Source organism: Solanum pennellii, chromosome 12, assembly GCF_001406875.1.
Source record: "Solanum pennellii chromosome 12, SPENNV200".
NCBI lineage: Eukaryota > Viridiplantae > Streptophyta > Magnoliopsida > Solanales > Solanaceae > Solanum > Solanum pennellii.
In genome coordinates, this window is record NC_028648.1 from 70,694,312 (window position 1) to 70,712,183 (window position 17,872).

At 34.9% G+C, this 17,872-nt stretch overlaps 1 protein-coding gene, 2 long non-coding RNA genes and 1 pseudogene across 3 annotated transcripts; 3 read left to right on the top strand and 1 right to left on the bottom strand.

The window, feature by feature from the left end:
• Nucleotides 1-5,914: 5,914 nt before the first annotated feature.
• Nucleotides 5,915-6,538, top strand: LOC114075077. The gene is made up of 2 exons (XR_003575409.1): nucleotides 5,915-6,051; nucleotides 6,140-6,538. It is a non-coding gene; the product is annotated as an uncharacterized LOC114075077 (long non-coding RNA).
• Nucleotides 6,539-6,770: 232 nt separating this feature from the next.
• Nucleotides 6,771-8,850, bottom strand: LOC114075178. The gene is made up of 4 exons (XM_027913477.1): nucleotides 8,582-8,850; nucleotides 7,555-8,502; nucleotides 7,310-7,465; nucleotides 6,771-7,229 (listed from the first exon to the last, which is right to left on the bottom strand). The coding sequence occupies exons 1-4, from the start codon at nucleotides 8,828-8,830 to the stop codon at nucleotides 6,993-6,995; spliced, it is 1,590 nt and encodes a 529-aa protein (XP_027769278.1). The 5' UTR covers nucleotides 8,831-8,850; the 3' UTR covers nucleotides 6,771-6,992.
• Nucleotides 8,851-11,995: 3,145 nt separating this feature from the next.
• Nucleotides 11,996-15,558, top strand: LOC107006518 (annotated as a pseudogene).
• Nucleotides 15,559-16,796: 1,238 nt separating this feature from the next.
• LOC107006519 lies at nucleotides 16,797-17,644 on the top strand. Its single transcript, XR_003575470.1, has 3 exons — nucleotides 16,797-16,866; nucleotides 16,977-17,224; nucleotides 17,308-17,644. It is a non-coding gene; the product is annotated as an uncharacterized LOC107006519 (long non-coding RNA).
• Nucleotides 17,645-17,872: the final 228 nt, after the last annotated feature.

A 17,872-nucleotide genomic window follows, 5' to 3' on the forward strand; every position in this document is an offset into this window, starting at 1 on the left:
TTCTTATTTTTTTCGGACATTTTATGTAAAAAGGAAATTTTACATTTTGTTAAACCATTATTTTCGCCATTTTTGAGCGTCAAATATGACGTCACCCCTGGCATGGTGTCACGTGGGATGGATGGATGGCCTCCATTGCGCCTTGAGCGCACATCTGGCCAAAATGTGAGTCTACGTCGACAAACATCGTGATAAGTGGTGGTTGAAACTTAACTCTCTTTGTTGTCAGAACTACAATCCATCCATTTATTTATACATTTACGAAAAAATAAATTTTAATTTTTTTAAACCAATTATTTTTGGTATTTTAAAGTCATTGACTCAAACCAAACATTTTGATTTTTGGTGTTTTTGATAATTTAAGTCATTGACACAAGCCAAAATGTTTTTAGGTCTTTTTGATATATTTTTTTCTTAATGTTTATATTTTTTGGCCATTTACGAATAATAAATTTTTGATAATTTTTCATACATTTACAATTTTTTTTGAATAGCTATTTTTTAATATTTTAAAATCATTAGTACAAGTCGAAAAACTTTTTAAGTTGTTTCTATATTTTTGTTGATTTTTCTGTTTTTCAGTCATTTACAAAATACATTGATTTTTAAAAAATAATTATTGTCCATATTTTAAAGTCATTGGTTCAAGTCAATTAGGTTTTAAGGTTTTTAAATATTTTTCTTGAATTATATATTTTTTCAAATATCTATGAAACAGATAAATTTATTTTTTTCTTGTAAACCATTAATTTTGATATATTAAAGTCATTGGTACAATGTAATTTTTTCAAAGCGTTCTTATATTTTCTTGACTTTTATATTTTTCAGGCATTTGAAATCCATTATATTTGAGATTTAGAAGTGAGTGGTGCAAGACTAATATTTTTCTTGATTTTGATATTTTCTGAGAATTTAAGATAAAAAAATTTGGAAATCATTATTTTGGACATTTTTTGACGTCGCTCGCCTCCCGTGCTCGCAGTAAATGATGGTTGAAACTCAATCTCTTTATTGGTCGTGGCTACGATCCGTAATGAGTCTATTCTTTTTTAAGTTAGCAAAAAAATAATTTAATTTTTACAAAACAAAAGCAAATTTGTTGGGATCGGTCCCAAAAATATAAATCCATTTCTTTTTATGAAAAAAATTATCGCCTCTTTCTTCTTCACCCGTCTCCTTTTTGTTGTGGCTTCATCCGCCTCTGTGCTTCTCCCAGCTCTTTGAAATCACTATTCCTTTCTCCAAATCTTCCTTGAAATTCTCTCTTCTTCAGCTCCAGATCAGCCATTTATCCATACCCACAAAATCAAACACCCATTTCTCCATACCCACAAGCCCCACCATCTTCTCTTGGCCAAAAATCTAGTTCCTACAACTGTAAACTGAAGAAACGAAAGAGAGCAGAGGGGTATTTGCGTAATATAATTATCTTTTAAGTGAGGGATATTTTAGTAATTCAACATTCCTTTTTGGAGTTCATGCTTTTAAAGAAGTATAGATAGATTAGGCTGACATGAAGTTAATTTATGATGCTTGTAGCTTTAAAAAATTGATTTGATGCTTTGCCTTATGAATTGATATTTTCTCCCATGTGTATATATTTTATCATCTTTAGTTTCTTATTCTGATACTTCTCCTTTTCTTATTTTTATCTGATGTTAACTTAAATGAAAGAAATTAGGCGAGGTAGAAGGCAGTCCAGGCTGTGGAAGTGGAAATTTTTGAGGAGGTAGTAGTTCTTGAATGAAGACTCATCCACAAATACAACCAATTCCTGAGGCATCTCTGGAGGTAAAAGTGTGCAATAAAATTCCTGAGATAATATATGGTACAAGTTTGAAAATAAATGTCTATTTTATGATTTTAGTGTTCAAAAGTGTGTATATTCGGAGAGATTTGTGTTTTCTTTTGATTTCTATTATTGGGTGAAATGTTTAATATGGATTCTAGCATCATTTTGTATTCTGCTACTACAAGTGGCTTTCACGAAGCTGATTGCTAGTAATTTAAGTGCTTGTGTCTTGAAGACCCTAATTAATTCAACTTAGTGTGATAATACAAAAATATATGCAATCTCAATTCAGAACTCCAAATCATAGTTACTTATCTTCCTTTTTAGACTGAGTACATGTATCCTGGTTATTTTAGATGTATATTGCATGTTGAGATCTGTATCACAAAAGACCTGACTGTAAATGATCTGATGCTGCATGGTACGTTTTGATGTTCACTTAGAGAATTAAATTGGGAGACAAAGATAGGAAAATTAAGGGAAGGTTCTTAACATTAGATTATATTATGTGTTATAATCATGATTAAGCATAAAAAAGGTGCAAGAGGATGGGTTACTTATAGTGAAGATAAAGAATTTAATTATGTTGGGGTATAAGAGAGAAATAACGGAAGAGTTTATTTTTCCACAACAATGGTGGCACAAGGTCCTCATGATTACTAAGGGCCAATAAAGTAGTCAAACCACATCAAAAGAAGAATAAGAAAATAGAGGAAGAGGTGTTGTTATGCAATGTTATGTATCCTCTTTCTTTTTATAAAAATAAATTATATTATGGTACAATTAGATGTGACTTGAACTTGTTTAAGATTGATGTCACGCAAAAACAACTAAGCCTAACTTCAAATACCTAAATTTAGTACTTTATGGCTAATGGTCTTTGTTGGTACTAAGAATATCGTCATGCATTTGAATAGTGTTGAGCATACCTCTCCGTTTTTGAAAGGTTGAGCATGTTGTGAATGATTTTGTGACAACTCTTTCAACATTTTTTGTTACTTTTAATTCGTTAGCGGTTAAAATGTCCAATGCTACTTGTATTTTGAAAAGGAAGTAAGATTTTGAACCATCTTGATTGATTGGCATGCCATGTGTTCTTCACTTTTGTCACCTAGAACTTGCCCATTTGGTCTTTGAAATGTTGGTCTTGATTGGGTTTTGGCTGGAGAAATGATCTTAGGCTTTTTTTGATGTTCTTGAAGTCCACTTGGCCTAGAAATCCCACCTTTGCACTAAATGTATCCTTAGTTGTCCCCTTTGAGCCTAATCCTTTGTATTGCACAACCACATTATAAGCCTTATCCTTTTTTGAAAAAATAACCCTCTTTTGAACCCTTCTCTTCTTGAACTTGAGGTTGTGAAAGTTGAGGCTAAAAACATAAGTTGGGGGTGTTATGGGAAATTCATTACAAAAAATAAGGAAAAAAAGGAGAGAAATTGAGGGATGTATGGGAAGTCTTAAACAAAATGGAAAGAGAGAAATTTTTTCTCAAAAAAAAGGAAAGAAAGAAAATGAATAAATGCGACATGAGTCCTCCAAAAGTAGAAAATGGTTGCATGTGGGGCATCTATAGTGGAAACAAGAAAAGAAAAGTGAAAAATAGTGAGAAATGTGCCTGTGTTTGAAAAATGGAGGAAGTTGGAAATGATGAGTTGTTGTATGGAAAGTCCTAAAAAGAAAGAAAAACTTTTGAAAAAGAAATAAGGAAATGAATAAATGATACTTGAATCCTCAAAAAGTTGAAAATGGTTGCATGTGGGGAACCTAGAGTTGAAATAAGAAAAGAAAATGCTAAATAGTGTGGAATGTTCATGGGTTTGAAAAGTGGAGAAAGTTGGAAATGATGAGTTGTTGTATAATGTTCAAGTATGGTGTGACTTAATTATAAATGATATCCTAACCTTTCCTTAGCCTATATTACAAGCTTAACAAAATCCTTTTAGATTTCTAACCAAATGTAGTTGATTCAATGTTAATTGAAAATATGGGCAAGCCAATGGTGTGACCTTTGTCTGAATGAGATATTCTTTGCGAATAAAAGTGTGTTGCATATTTGTCCGTTGTCTTGTTTATATACTTTTGTGGTTTTGGGACACACTTTGTGAGGGCATGTAAGTTGAAAAAATGGCGATTTCAAAATTCCTAATTGAGTTAAGTGAGCATGTGAAAGAGTAATGAGTTGAGTCATTTCTTGAGTTTGAGTTGTTATCACTTAAATGATTCTTTGTTTTTGAAAATGTTTCATGAGAACGAGAGGATTTATTTTGCGAAAAGTTTTCATGTGGACTATTTGTTAGTACCAACCGAATCCATTAATCCTTTGTTCTTATTTGATAAAGAAATTTATTTGTGGTGTGTCTTGAAATTAGAGTTTGTGTTTTTAATTTTCTGGTTGAGGACCAACAAAGTTTCTAAACATGTGTTTATATTACTCCCTAGTGATGCAAATCTCCAACTTCTTTAACTGTTGTTGTAGGACCCCCAAAATGAATTAGGGTGTCTAGAGAATAACATGTTCGTCATAAGGATATAAGGTCCTTAAAATGGCTTATAATATGGTATAGAGGCAGTATGTAAAGTTTGAGGTGATTTGGAAGTCAGATGTCAAGGGATGACCAAGACGTTCGACGACTAGTCACCTATGTGTCTCATGTGTGTATGCGTGCTTATATATGGTATCTCATGAGCATATGAAGTCTTAAAATGAGTTATAATGATGTTTAAAGAAATTATATGGTGTTTCATGAAGGTTGGAGGTCAAACGTCTACGAACGTCCAAGACGTTCGAAAGTTAGCCCTTGAGACGTCAAAGTGTGTCTTGTTGGGGACTAGCATGTTTGAACGTGTTACGTGTATTTGTTTTGGGTGAAACTTATGTGGGAGATCTCCAACTTGTTAAGGTTTGTATATACGTTTGAAACGTCCGGGTACAACTTCTAAAAGGCCCTGCAATAGGGCCCACAAGAAGGACTTAAGGGCTGTCGAGACACTGCCTTGGCAGTGTAAATCAACGAGCTCAATGCACGTCCTTTTGGTTGACTGATGCCCCGTAGATGGGGTGGCGTCGATGGTAACTTATCCTGGGGAAGGATTGACCACATGACAGCCTCAAACCCAATCAACGGAGGGCACAGAATGGCCCGTCGGTGGACCAACGCCCAGTTGATTGGGTCCATCAATGCAGACTGGTGTAACTGCTGCCGGTGCACTGCCCACTTAAGGGGTGAATGGGAAATTCACCCCACGTCCTAACCTGACTCTAATTGATTTATTTACCTATTTTTCGGTGCATATAAATAATCTGAAACGTGACAAACCCATTCCCAATCCCATGCTCATGAAATAAACCTTCCCTCCAAAACCAATTCTCTCTATAAATTGAAGGTGACTGTGTTCTATTGATGCATCTTGGTCAAATGTGCAATGTTGTCGTTGCAGGATGGTGATGGTGATTATGCATACTCACTGCTTGTTAACTAACTTGAACAGGTTGTATCAACTTCAATTATCAAGACAAATTTCCATTGAAAGTTTGCATAAAGATCTTGCAGAGACTCTCAAAAACATCAGAAGTATTGATGACGAGGTGGGTATATTGTAGTTTGAATAATTCTTTTTCGTAGTCTTACCAATACACAACTGCAATAATTTACTTCTTTAGGTTATTGCATTTATTCTTCTTAACAATGCGTTTGCATGTTTACTGGTGCCTACATTCTTTATCATAAACTATGGACAATCTTTGTTTGAAATACTAAAGTCCTTCCTGACTAATAAATTTCTAAAGGCAAAAGTATTCATTACCCCCCTGAACTTGAAGCTTTTTATACAATGTACACCTAAACTTTATTTTGTTTTAATTACCCCCCTGAACTTGCTTATTCATCCTACACGTACACCTTTTCCGTCCACCTGGCATAGAAACTGAAATCAAACTCTAGACGGCGCGTGAGACAGCAATTTTTTGCCACATCATAAAGTTACAACGGTAATATTAGTAAAAATCTATTTTTTCTTTAATATTTGGGTTATTTTAAGATTTTTTCTCTCTCTATTCTCTACCTATTTATTCTTCTTCATCCCTTCTCCCTTTTTCAAATTTCAGATTTTTCTCACTTTTTTTATTTTAATTGTTATTGCTAAATTCATGAACAATAGCAGGAGACTTGTTTGTTTATGTGGGGCTCCTCCAATTCTGAAAATTTCATGGACAAATGACAATCCCGGACGTAGATTTTTCGGTTGTAGACACTATGGGGTATGTATTGTTACTCCTTTTTTGCTTTTTATTTGACAACTTCGTATTATGCAATTTCATTTTTTTAACTTTGATTTTATGAATGCAGTCCTCATTTCGAAATTCTTGTAAGTTTTTCGATTGGTATGATCCTGAATTTCCGACCCAAGCGAATATTGTAATTTTGGGTTTGTTGAAGAAAACCAACAAACAAGAAGAACAGCTCAAGTGCAAATGGATATTGAAACTGATTTTGGGTATTAGTTTGATATGCAATGTGATATTGTTCTTTTATTTAGTTTGTTGTTGAATATTTTTTTAATGCAATTGTTATTAGTTTGGTTTGGTGTTCCTTGTTCAACAGAACTAGGAACTCATTTTGTGGATTAGTTTGGTTTGGTATTCTATTAATGTATGTTTTTGCTGTTTTTGCTGATCAATACAATTACATGTAATGGGTACTATGATACCATGAAATAATAACATGAAGGCAACAAACATAACATAACTAGTGCTTTCTTGATCATAAAAAAGAAGCATCATAGTGTTTCATTGTTTCAACCAACAACCACAATAACTTAAGTTAACTAGCAAAACATAAAACAATCACTACTTTAAGGTTAGTTGAATAACCACACAAGCACCAACCAACAACCACAATAACTTAAGTTAACTAGCAAAACATAAAACAATCACTACTTTAAGGTTAGTTGAATAACCACACAAGCATCAACCAACAACCACAATAACTTAAGTTAACTAGCAAAACATAAAACAATCACTACTTTAAGGTTAGTTGAATAACCACACAAGCACCAACCAACAACCACAATAACTTAAGTTAACTAGCAAAACATAAAACAGTAACTACTTTAAGTTTGTTTGAACAACCATAGATTCATCAACACATAAAACCACATAAAACACTATTTCAAGTTTGGTTGGACACCACAACCACACAACTAAGAAGTTTTCTTTGAGAGTGATTTTCCTTTGGCTTGTGACCTTGTTTGAATGCCATCAGCTTTTGATCTGGTTTGAATACGACGCACAACACTTTCGACTTGAAGTTGTCTTTGAGTCATGGCCTGTTTGCCTTTCCACTTCAGTCCCTTGGTAGGTTTAAAACCAATATCACCTGTCACATGTGCAGAACTCACCACACCAGTATTAACCCTCCTTCTGCTAGACAATCCTTGCTGCAATATCAACTACATAGTTATTTTGGGATTCACATTTAGAAGACAAATATAATTTTGACAGTTTATAAGACACTTACATTAATACACGTATATCCAGTATCAGCAACAAATACACCTTGTCCAACAACTTTAGGCCTCTTCTTGTAACCACTTCCTGCACCTCTTCTTGTACCAGTCTTACTGGTGCTTGTTCTTTCATAATGACCTCTACCCCTCTTTTTTCCAGTGGTGGACTAATATGATTGGAAAAAGAACACAACAAGACATTAAATTTAATAAGTAATCTAACATAATTTATAAAAGCAAATTAATATGAATGTACCTCTTGAGTGGGTGTTGGTGTAGACTTAGTTTTAGGATTTTTTGGACAATTTCTCTTGTTATGATTTGGTCCTTTGCAAAGTGAACATGTCATTACTGTCCCCATTCTTGGCAACTTTCCAGCTTTTCTCACTTCACCAATTTCTCTTCTTCTGTTCTTTGGTGGCCTACCAGGCATTTGTCTTGCCTCAGGTGGTTCAACCATTGGGTTTCTACTTTCAGGCCACATTTCCATGTTTGGGACTGGTTGAATGAAATGAGAATATGTCTTCATATATGTGTCTTTTCTATACCAACTAGATATTGCTTGTGATGCATCCATGTTCAAGTGGTTCATTGCTGCTATACCATGTGCACATGGGATACCTTTTAATTCCCATGATCTGCAACTACATTTTTGTTGACCCAAGTTCACAGTATGCTTGTATACCCCTTCTAACACTTCAAATCCAACATCACCATTCCATTCAATGTTGCACTGCATTGATCTTGTTACATTTGTATTGAATACCATCATTGCCATTGGAGATATTCCATCTGTCCATGTTTCAGCAAATGCTCTTGACTTACTCACTCTACTCATCACCTTAACTCTAATTTCTTCCAACATAGTTACAATGGTCTTGTTCCTAGGTCCCAAGATCCAAGAATTGAAACTCTCTGCCATGTTGTTATCTATGCTATCACACTTTGAAAATGTTTGAATAAAAGCTTTACACCATGTCTCCTTGTTGTATTTGATAAGGGATTCAACAATACCTATTCCCAGCTTGGACAGGGCATTTATATTGTACTTAAATTGTGCCTCAAATGTTGATCTAGCACAAGCCCAAAATTTCTTTCTTCTCTCTAAGCCTCTGAAGTTTTGTGACCAATTTGCTAATATGTGTCTAGCACACATTCTGTGCTCACATTCTGGAAATAGTTCATCTACAGCAGCTATTAGTCCCTGTAGTTGCAAAGCAAAAAAAGCAAGTTAAATTTTAGCAATTACATGAAACATAAACAAAAGAAAGATATTCAATTACCTTTTGCATATCACTAATGATAGTTAGCTGGGAACCATTTCCTAGATTAAGATCATCTTTCAGAATGGTCATGAACCATTTCCATGTCAACTTGCTTTCAGTATCAATGACTGCCCATGCTATTGGATACATTTGGTTGTTTGCATCTTTAGCAACAGCTACCAAAAGTTGACCCCTGCAAATTCCCTTTAGAAAACACCCATCTAGCCCTATACATCTTCTGCATCCTTGTTGAAAACCCTTTTTCATAGCATCAAAACAAATATAAAAAGAGTGAAATTTTTTCATCCCACTTCCTGATTCTGAATCTTTAAGCTTCACAAAACAAGTGCTACCAGGATTTGTTTGGAGTAACATATCCTTGTAGTCTAGGATTCTGTTAAATTCTGCCACATGATCTCCCATAATTTCCTTTAAAATAATTTTTCTTGTTTTTAAACAAACTGCCTTGCCTACATGAACATTCAACTCTTTCCTCACCAATTCTTGTATCTCCCACCCTTTTATACTAGGTTGAGAAATAATCCTATCTTTCAGATACTTGCATAAGAACTTTGAATTACACAAAATATTATTGGTTGTCCTGGTACATTTGTGCCTTGGATTGTATGTCTTGATAGTAAAGTTCTCACTCCTTCCTTCCTTGCTTGCATACAACAGCCATGGACAACCACTTTTACACTTCACTCTCACTCTAGTACTCTCATTCACATACTTATCTAACTCAACTCCTTTTTTTATAGCATATTTTGTAACTGCCTCTCTAAATTGCTTTACACTTTCAAATATCAAACCACACTGCCATATTACAATATCACAAGAAGAATCATATACCACCCTATTACTCTTCTTTCTCCCCCTTAAACTCCCTCCTTCAAGTTCATCATCAGAAACAGGTTCTTCTTCATCACTTTGAAAACTATCACAGTCAGAACTGTCATAGTATGGCTCATCCTCTGTTAGCTTACCCTTGAAATTCTTTTTCCCTTTTTCAATATCCTCATACCCTTCATCAAATCCAACTTCACCTAAAAAACCTTTTGGTTTTTCCTTCTTCTTTCTCCTCCTACTTTCTCTAAGTTTTCTCACATCTTCCTTAACAATTCTCAACTCCTCATGCACATCACTACCATAGTCAATAGACTGGTCAGAACAGACAGAATCACTGTCTATGTCTTCCTCTGCATTTTCTTGGGTAATTGGCTCAACTTCTTGTTGAATAGAAGGTTCAGTTCCTTGTTGGATAGTTGGTTCAACTTCTTCTTCAGTATCAGTCCAATCTATTGAAGAATAATCATCATCACTTTCTTGTTGGCATTCTTGTTCGACCCTTGCAATCCCATCATTTTCAAGTCTTTCAGTAGCTGGAAAGGAAGAAGAGGAACCTAAACCTAGATCTGATTTTTTTGGTTGTGCAGTTAGAGATTCCCCATGTGAATTAAAAGACTCAACCACTTGACTTAAAGATTGACTAATTTGACCTTCACTGGGACCCACATCATCCAGAATAGTGTTATCACACACATAAATATCTATTGTGTCCCCATCATGCATAAATAATGCCATGCTACAAATGTCCATGTCATTTTTCAATTCCACCAAATCACCCCCTAGAGATGGAGCTGCATATGTTTTTCCTAACTTACTAATCCCAAAAGACTTAGCATAATCTGCAAGTTCAGGAATTGATAAATGATCTTCATCCACATTGTCTACATATGCAGTCCTACCCCCAACATATACTGGACCTACCTCACTCACCAACATACCCCCAAATTTGAACCTTAAATTGAGGTACTTACTAGTCATACTGTCAACCTATAACCACAATAATAATCAGTATATTGTACAATGCAAGCAACAAAATCGAAACATATATAATAACACCAAAACATAAGCAACAATTGGTACTTAGGATAGTAGATGTATTACTCAACAACATACAATAGGCATCCCACACAATATACTTAAACAAATTATAAAGGCTGCCAATTATAAAATACCCCACCATTTAACAATACCAGAAACCCTAATACTTAGAACCTTAATTTTACCAAAAAGCCTAAATTTCATGCATGAATAAGGTAAAAAGCTTCATAATAATACATTCATTAAGTGAAAATTCTAGTTGAAAAGTATTAGACCCCTAATCGGAAACTCAATCGGAAACTATGGCGAAACGTTAAACGAAATAGGCAAAATAGGCAAAATATGTATGAAAAAGTAAAGAAAACAGACAACAATACATCAAGACTACGCGAAATCGAGTGGATAATCACTTACTTGTAGACACAATTTCAGACAAGATCCAAAGAAAAACGACCAAACACTTCACGAACTGCAACTGGCACAAATCTACCGTTACTTTGTCGAATACACTTGCCAAATCTACTCGTTACTTTGTCGATTACACTTTCGTGAGAGGTTTAGAGAAAATCAAAGAGAGATTTAGGGAAAATCAAAGAGAGGTTTAGAGAAAATCGACCAAACACTTCACGAACTCTCTAATGGCACAAATCTACTCGTTACTTTGTCGATTACACTTTCGTCAGAGGTTTAGGGAAGATCAAAGAGAGGTTTAGGGAAGATCAAAGATAGGTTTAGGGAAGATCAAAGAGAGGTTCAGAGAAAATCGAGAAGCTTCTTTCAGAAGTTTACATTTGAAGGTCGGTATTATCTAGGTAACATAATAATTATCTAGGTGGCAAATTATTTATCTAGGTGGTAAATTATTTATCTACGTGTCATGCGCGTGTAGACACGATCATATTGAGTGGACGGAAAAGGTGTACGTGTAGGATGAATAAGCAAGTTCAGGGGGGTAATTAAAACAAAATAAAGATTAGGTGTACATTGTATAAAAAGCTTCAAGTTCAGGGGGGTAATGAATACTTTTGCCATTTCTAAAAGGTCTTCGTGCAAGTCAACTTGCATATAGGTTATCCATTTTCCCAAGCATTTTTGTTCCACCTATCTCCTATTAGTACCTATATCCTGTTAGTGCCTTCTATTTTCTCTTTTGGTGAATTGAGTTTGTTGTTTTTCTTGGTCTAGGTTTGTGCTGTTTTTTCAGAACAATGGTGGCTGTTTCAGGAAAGCAACCCTTGCATCCACAGAGCTATAAGCTATGAGGTGCTCTCCAGATGAATCCATTCTTCAAAAGTTCTGGACACTTTGTTAACGCCAACTACATATTCCAGGTATATTTTGCTCTCCCATTCATTGTTTTCTTTCATTTCGTGGCAATTCTATGTATTATATTTAAACTGTAGAAAAGCATGCATCTAGAACAATTAATTTTTAGTAGCATGCTTCGTATCATAACGCTATTATTTATTAAAGAAACTTCAATTAAAATTGAGATTCCATGTAGTCCTGATCTATACTTTCTTGTAAGATTGCCATTAAAGCCCTATGGCTAAGTTTAACAGTTTCAACAGAAAAAAGGCCGAACTTACCCCACACCTACGCAAATTGGTAATCGTTGTTGTTGGGAAGTTTGTTGCAGCTGACACAGTTCCTAAGGTTAGGTGTATTCTGTTTTCATTTAAGAGAATATAGGAACTTCAACTAAGAAAAAATTAGGAGCATTTTAAATGCACTCCTTTTTGTGTATTTGTTCAATGAGGCCTCGGGTCTTTCTTTCCCAAAGATTGTGGATCTGGCATTCGTATTTTCACATTGGTCTCAACCATGCTCCGGTACCAATCTTGCAACAGTATTTAGAGTGTTGGTGCAAAGATATCGGTCTTTCACTTGCTAATTGTTCATGAATCTAGATTTTTAAGATCCAAAAATATATCAATGTGGTGGAATGGTCAAATTAGCTAGATTGTCTGCTCCATTTGATGTCTCTTTTCAACCAGTGACTTCCTAACTATATGGGAAGGGCATTCCTGTAGCATTTTGATCGCTTTGGGAGCCACATGCATATCTACAATCAAACCCTTCTGTGAGTATTCCATAAAGAATACTCATTCCTCTTTGAAAAGTCACTTTTGTTATACCGTATCAGTCCCCCTACAAAATTGACTACGAATAATCCTTTTCTTTGAAGGTGACTCACTTCCTGTTCAAGGAATGAAACCATCAGAAGCTATACTAGTCAGATTAATTTTTTTTGTTGTGCTTGCTTGCTTCAATGCCTCTTTAACCGATTCTAATTAGATTTTACTATCTCGTTGTTGAATCCTTTTTGTGTATATCTATTGAGGTGGTTTACACATGCTGATGATATGACGTTCATCCGTTATTTGCAGAATTTTTCGAAAGCCTTCTTTGAATGTTGCTAAACCAACAAAAGTTTCAAGTGTGGCTATTTTTCGACTGGGGGCTTGTAGGCCTTGCTGTGAGTATTCTTCACATGAAAAATAACTTTCTTGTTCTATTTTGTTTTTATCCATATATATGTTAATGTTACTAATGATCTGATCTCATTTGGTCAGGCTGCAGAAGGAGCAAGAATTAATGGTGCTTCACTGGTGTTGATTTAAATGCTAGCAGATTTGAGCAAGGTAATTAACTCTTGTGCCACACACATTCTTGATCCATTATTTTATAATTCCTTCCTTTTAACTTGTCTCATAGCAAAGCAACTAATTCATCCATTTTTTCTATTCTACGGCTAAGAAATTTGTTGTGACACAGTTTGAACCCAAAGGATGATAGTAAACCATTTCAAGAGGTACTCATATTTACTTCTCCTAATGGATCATTTCGCGAAAGACAAAAAAGACATGATAATCTTTTCTTCATTTTTGATCATTTGATAAGATAATTACTAAGATGACTGATGGTGAATTCGATAGTAGTGTGGAATGTACTTGCCATATTGATGCTACGATTCCAGCATTTGAATGTGTCCATGATGTATGTTTTCTATCATCATATTTCCTTAATTGTATGTTCTTATGACATTTATCTTAACGAACATTGTCGTAATTAATTTTTCAGTGGTGGGGAGTGGCTGTTCTTATTGGTATACCCCATAAGGAAGCTGTGTTCAAGGCACACCCTATGAACTTCTAAATGGACGAACTCTCAAAGGAAGCTTCTTTTTTTGGAAACTACAAACCTCGTTTGGGATATTCCTCCTTTTGTTAAGAAATACATGAATAAGGAATTTTAATTGGAGAAATTCATCACTCCTACACTTCCCATATTCTTAAATCTGCAAGGCTTTTGAATCAATGTTGAAGGGAGAAGGCCTTCGTTGCATCATCACCATGGAAGACTAAACTTACTGTCCCAGAAAAGGAGCTTCTAGCTAGTCGCTATTGTTTGAGAAAAGACCAAGCATTGGGTGGATGACTATGAGAAGGATCCAAAAGCTGCAATGGCTAGACTAGAACATGATGTTTGAGGTAATTTGGTGATGTTCCGCCATACTACTCCAGGATATTGAATTCTTTGAATGCTTATGTTGTTATCGCCAGGACGTGTTTGATAGTTCTATGCGTGATATAACCATTGCTATGATGAAGAATTATCCACAGCTTATGCGCTAATTTATGTCTTACAAAGCGAAAATTCCCTATCTTTTTGAACTCATCGTTTATATGAGATCTCTATTCTCTAAAAAGACAAGATTAGGTGCAATTGTGAAACCTATTACTATCATGAACTATATAAGGGATTGCTAATATGAAGTAATTTTTTTTTTGAACTGGTAAGTCAAAGTTGTTTTCTTTTGCTTTTCCAGATTTTTAACTCATCTAATGAACGAGGCATCTTTTAAACATGGTGGGAGGGAAGCTCTGAGATCTTCTGTAAAAGCTTTGAACTTGTAGTCTACTAAGATACAGGACTTCACCCTCAACAAATTGAAGGGGATTGAAGATGAGCTCATTATCAACGTATCATTGTTCCAAAAATAGGCAGTAGTGTAGTATGGAGAAGTGTAGTATTTAAGATGGAGAATTTCATTAAATGCTCCCACAGATGTCTGCCAAGTTTTCCTTCAGGTGCATTGGTGGAAATTATTACGATTATGAACTGTGCAGGGGATTGTTGATATGAAATAATTTTTTTTGAACTGGTAACTATAAGCTGTTTTCTTTTGCTTTTCCAAGATTTTAAATCTTTTGTCCTTCTGGTGAAAGAGGCATTTTTTCATAATGGTGAGAAAAGGAAGCTTGTAGAATCTTGTGTAAAAGCATTGAACTTCTGTGCTACTGAGAGTCGTGGGGAGCTACAGGACTTCGTCCTTGACAAATCAAAGGGGATTAAAGATGAGCTCATTATCAAACTTAAATCTGATATAATAGAAGTTGTTGTATGTGCCCTTAACAAATTGAAGGTGATTGTGTTCTATTGATGTAGCTTGGTCAAATGTGCAATTGTTGTCGTTGCAGGATGGTGATGGTGATTATGAATGCTCACTGCTTGCTAACTAGCTTTAAGAGGTTGTATGAACTTCAATTATCGAGACAAATTTCCATTGAAAGTTTGCATAAAGATCTTGCAGAGACTCTTAAAAACATCATAAGTATTCATGTCGAGGTGGGTGTATTGTAGTTTGAATAATTCTTTTTCGTAGTCTTGCAAATACACAACTGCAATAATTTACTTGTTTAGGTTATTGCATTTCTTCTTCTTAACATGCGTCTGCATGTTTACTGGTGCCTACACTCTTATCATAAACTATGGCACAATCCTTGTTTGAAATACTTAAGTCCTTCCTGACTAATAAGTTTCCAGAAGGTCTTCGTGCAAGTCAACTTGCATTTAGTGTATCCATTTTCCCAAATATTTATGTTCCACCTATCTCCTGTTAGTACCTATGTCCTGTCAGTGCCTTCTATTATCTTTTTTGGTTAATTGAGTTTGTTGTTTTTCTTGGTCTAGGTTTGTGCTGTTTTTTCAGAGGTGGCTGTTTCAGGAAAGCAACCCTTGCATCCACAGAGCTATAAGCTTTGAGGTTCTCTCCAGATGAATCCATTCTTCAGAAGTTTTGGACACTTTATTAACGCTAATTACATATTCCAGGTAGTTTTTGCTCTCCCATTCATTGTTTTCTTTCATTTCGTGGCAGTGCTATGTATTATATTTAAACTGTAGAAAATCATGGATCTAGAATAATTAATTTTTTTAGTAGCATGCTTCCTATCATAACACTTTTATTTATTCAAGAAACTTAAATTAAATTTGAGATGCCATGTAGTCCTGATCTATACTTTCTTGTAAGATTGCCATTAAAGCCCTATGGCTAAGTTTAACTGTTTCAACAGAAAAAGGCCAAAACTACTCCTCACCTACGCAAATTGGTAATCATTGCTGTTGGGAAGTTGGTTGCTGCTGACACAGTTCCTAAGGTTAGGTGTATTATGTTTTCAACTAAGAGAATATAGGAACTTCAACCAAGAAAAAATTAGGAGTAGTTTTAATATACTCCTTTTTGTGCATTTGTTCAATGAGGCCTCGGGTCTTCCGTTCCCAAAGATGTGGATCTGGCATTCGTAGTTTCACATTGGTCTCAACCATGCTCCGGTACCAATATTTAGAGTGTTGGTACAAAGATATCGGTCTTTCACTTGCTAATCGTTCATGAATCTAGTTTTTAAGATCTAAAAATATATCAATATGTGGAATGGTCAAATCAGCTAGATTGCATGCTCCATTTGATGTCTTTTTCAACCAGTGTCTTCCCAAATATATGGGAATATCAATCCTAGAGCACTTTGATCGCTTTGGGAGTCAAATGCATAGCTACAATCAAAGCCTTCTGTGATTATTCGATAACAATACTCATTCCTCTTTGAGAAGTCACTTCAGTTATACTGTATCAGTCCCGCTAAAAAAGTCATTACAAATAATCCTATTCTTTGAAGGTGACTTACTTCCTATTCAATGAATGAAACCATCAGAAGCTATACTAGTTACATTAATTTTTTTTATTGTGCTTGCTTGCTTCAATTCCTCTTTAACCGATTTTAATCAAATTTTACTTTGTCGCTGTTGAATCCTTTTTGTGTATATCTATTGAGGTGGTTTATACATGCTGATGTACGACGTTTATCCTTTATTTGAAGATGTTTTTTAAATCCTTCTATGAATGTTGCTAAACCAACAAAAGGTTCAAGTGTGACTATTTTTTGGCTAGGGGCTTGTAAGCCTTGCTGTGAGTATTCTTTGCATGACAAATAACTTTATTGTTTTGTTTTGTTTTTATCCATATATATGTTAATCTTACTAATGATCTGATCTCATTTGGTCAGGCTGCAGAAGGAGCAAGAATTGTTGATTCTTCACTAGTGTTGATTTAAATGCTAGCATATTTGAGCAAGGTAATTAACTATTAAGCCTTACACATTCTTGATCCATTATTTTATAATTCCTTCCTTGTAACTTGTCTCATAGCAAAGCAACTAATTCATCCATTTTTTCTATTCTACAGCTAAGAAATTTGTTGTGACACAGTTTGTGAACCCAAAGGATGATAGTAAACAATTTCGAGAGTTACTCCTATTTACTTCTTCTAATGGATCATATTGCGAAAGAAAAAAAAAGACATGATAATCTTTTCTTCATTTTTGATTATTTGATCAGTTAATTGCTGAGATGACTGGTGGTGATTTGGATAGGAGTGTGGAATGTTTTTGCAATATTGATGCTACGAGTCCAACATTTGAATGTGTCCATGATGTATGTTTTCTATCATCATATTTCCTTAATTGTATATTCTTGTAACATTTATCTTAACGAACATTGTTGTAATTGATTTTCAGGGGTGAGGAGTGGCTGTTATTATTGGGATACCCCATAAGGAAGCTGTGTTCAAGGAACCCCTATGAATTTCTAAATGAAAGGACTCTCAAAGGAACCTTCATTGGAAATACAAACCTCATTTAGGATATTCCTTTTGTTGTTGAGAAATACATGAATAGGAACTTGAACTGGATATATTCATCGCTCATACACTCCCATTTTCTTAAATCAACGAGGCTTTTGAATTAATGTTGAAGAGAGAAGGCCTTCGTTGCATCATCACCATGGAGGGCTAACTTACTGTCCTTGAAAAGGGTCTTCTAGCTAGTCGCTACTGTTTTCGTGCTAGTCAACTTGCATATAGGGTAAGCATTATTCAAAAATTAGCAATTATCTTTTGTTAGTGCCTACTATTGTAACGACCTGTTTAGTCGTTTTGAGCAGCAGATTTTATTTCTGGAAAAACTGTGTGAGTCGACGGAACCCACGACGGACCGTCATGGGCACGACAGGCCGTCGAGGGGGTCTCGTTCCAAAAGACTTAGACTTCTGAAATTTGGGTACTGAAATCGACTCTCTGAACTT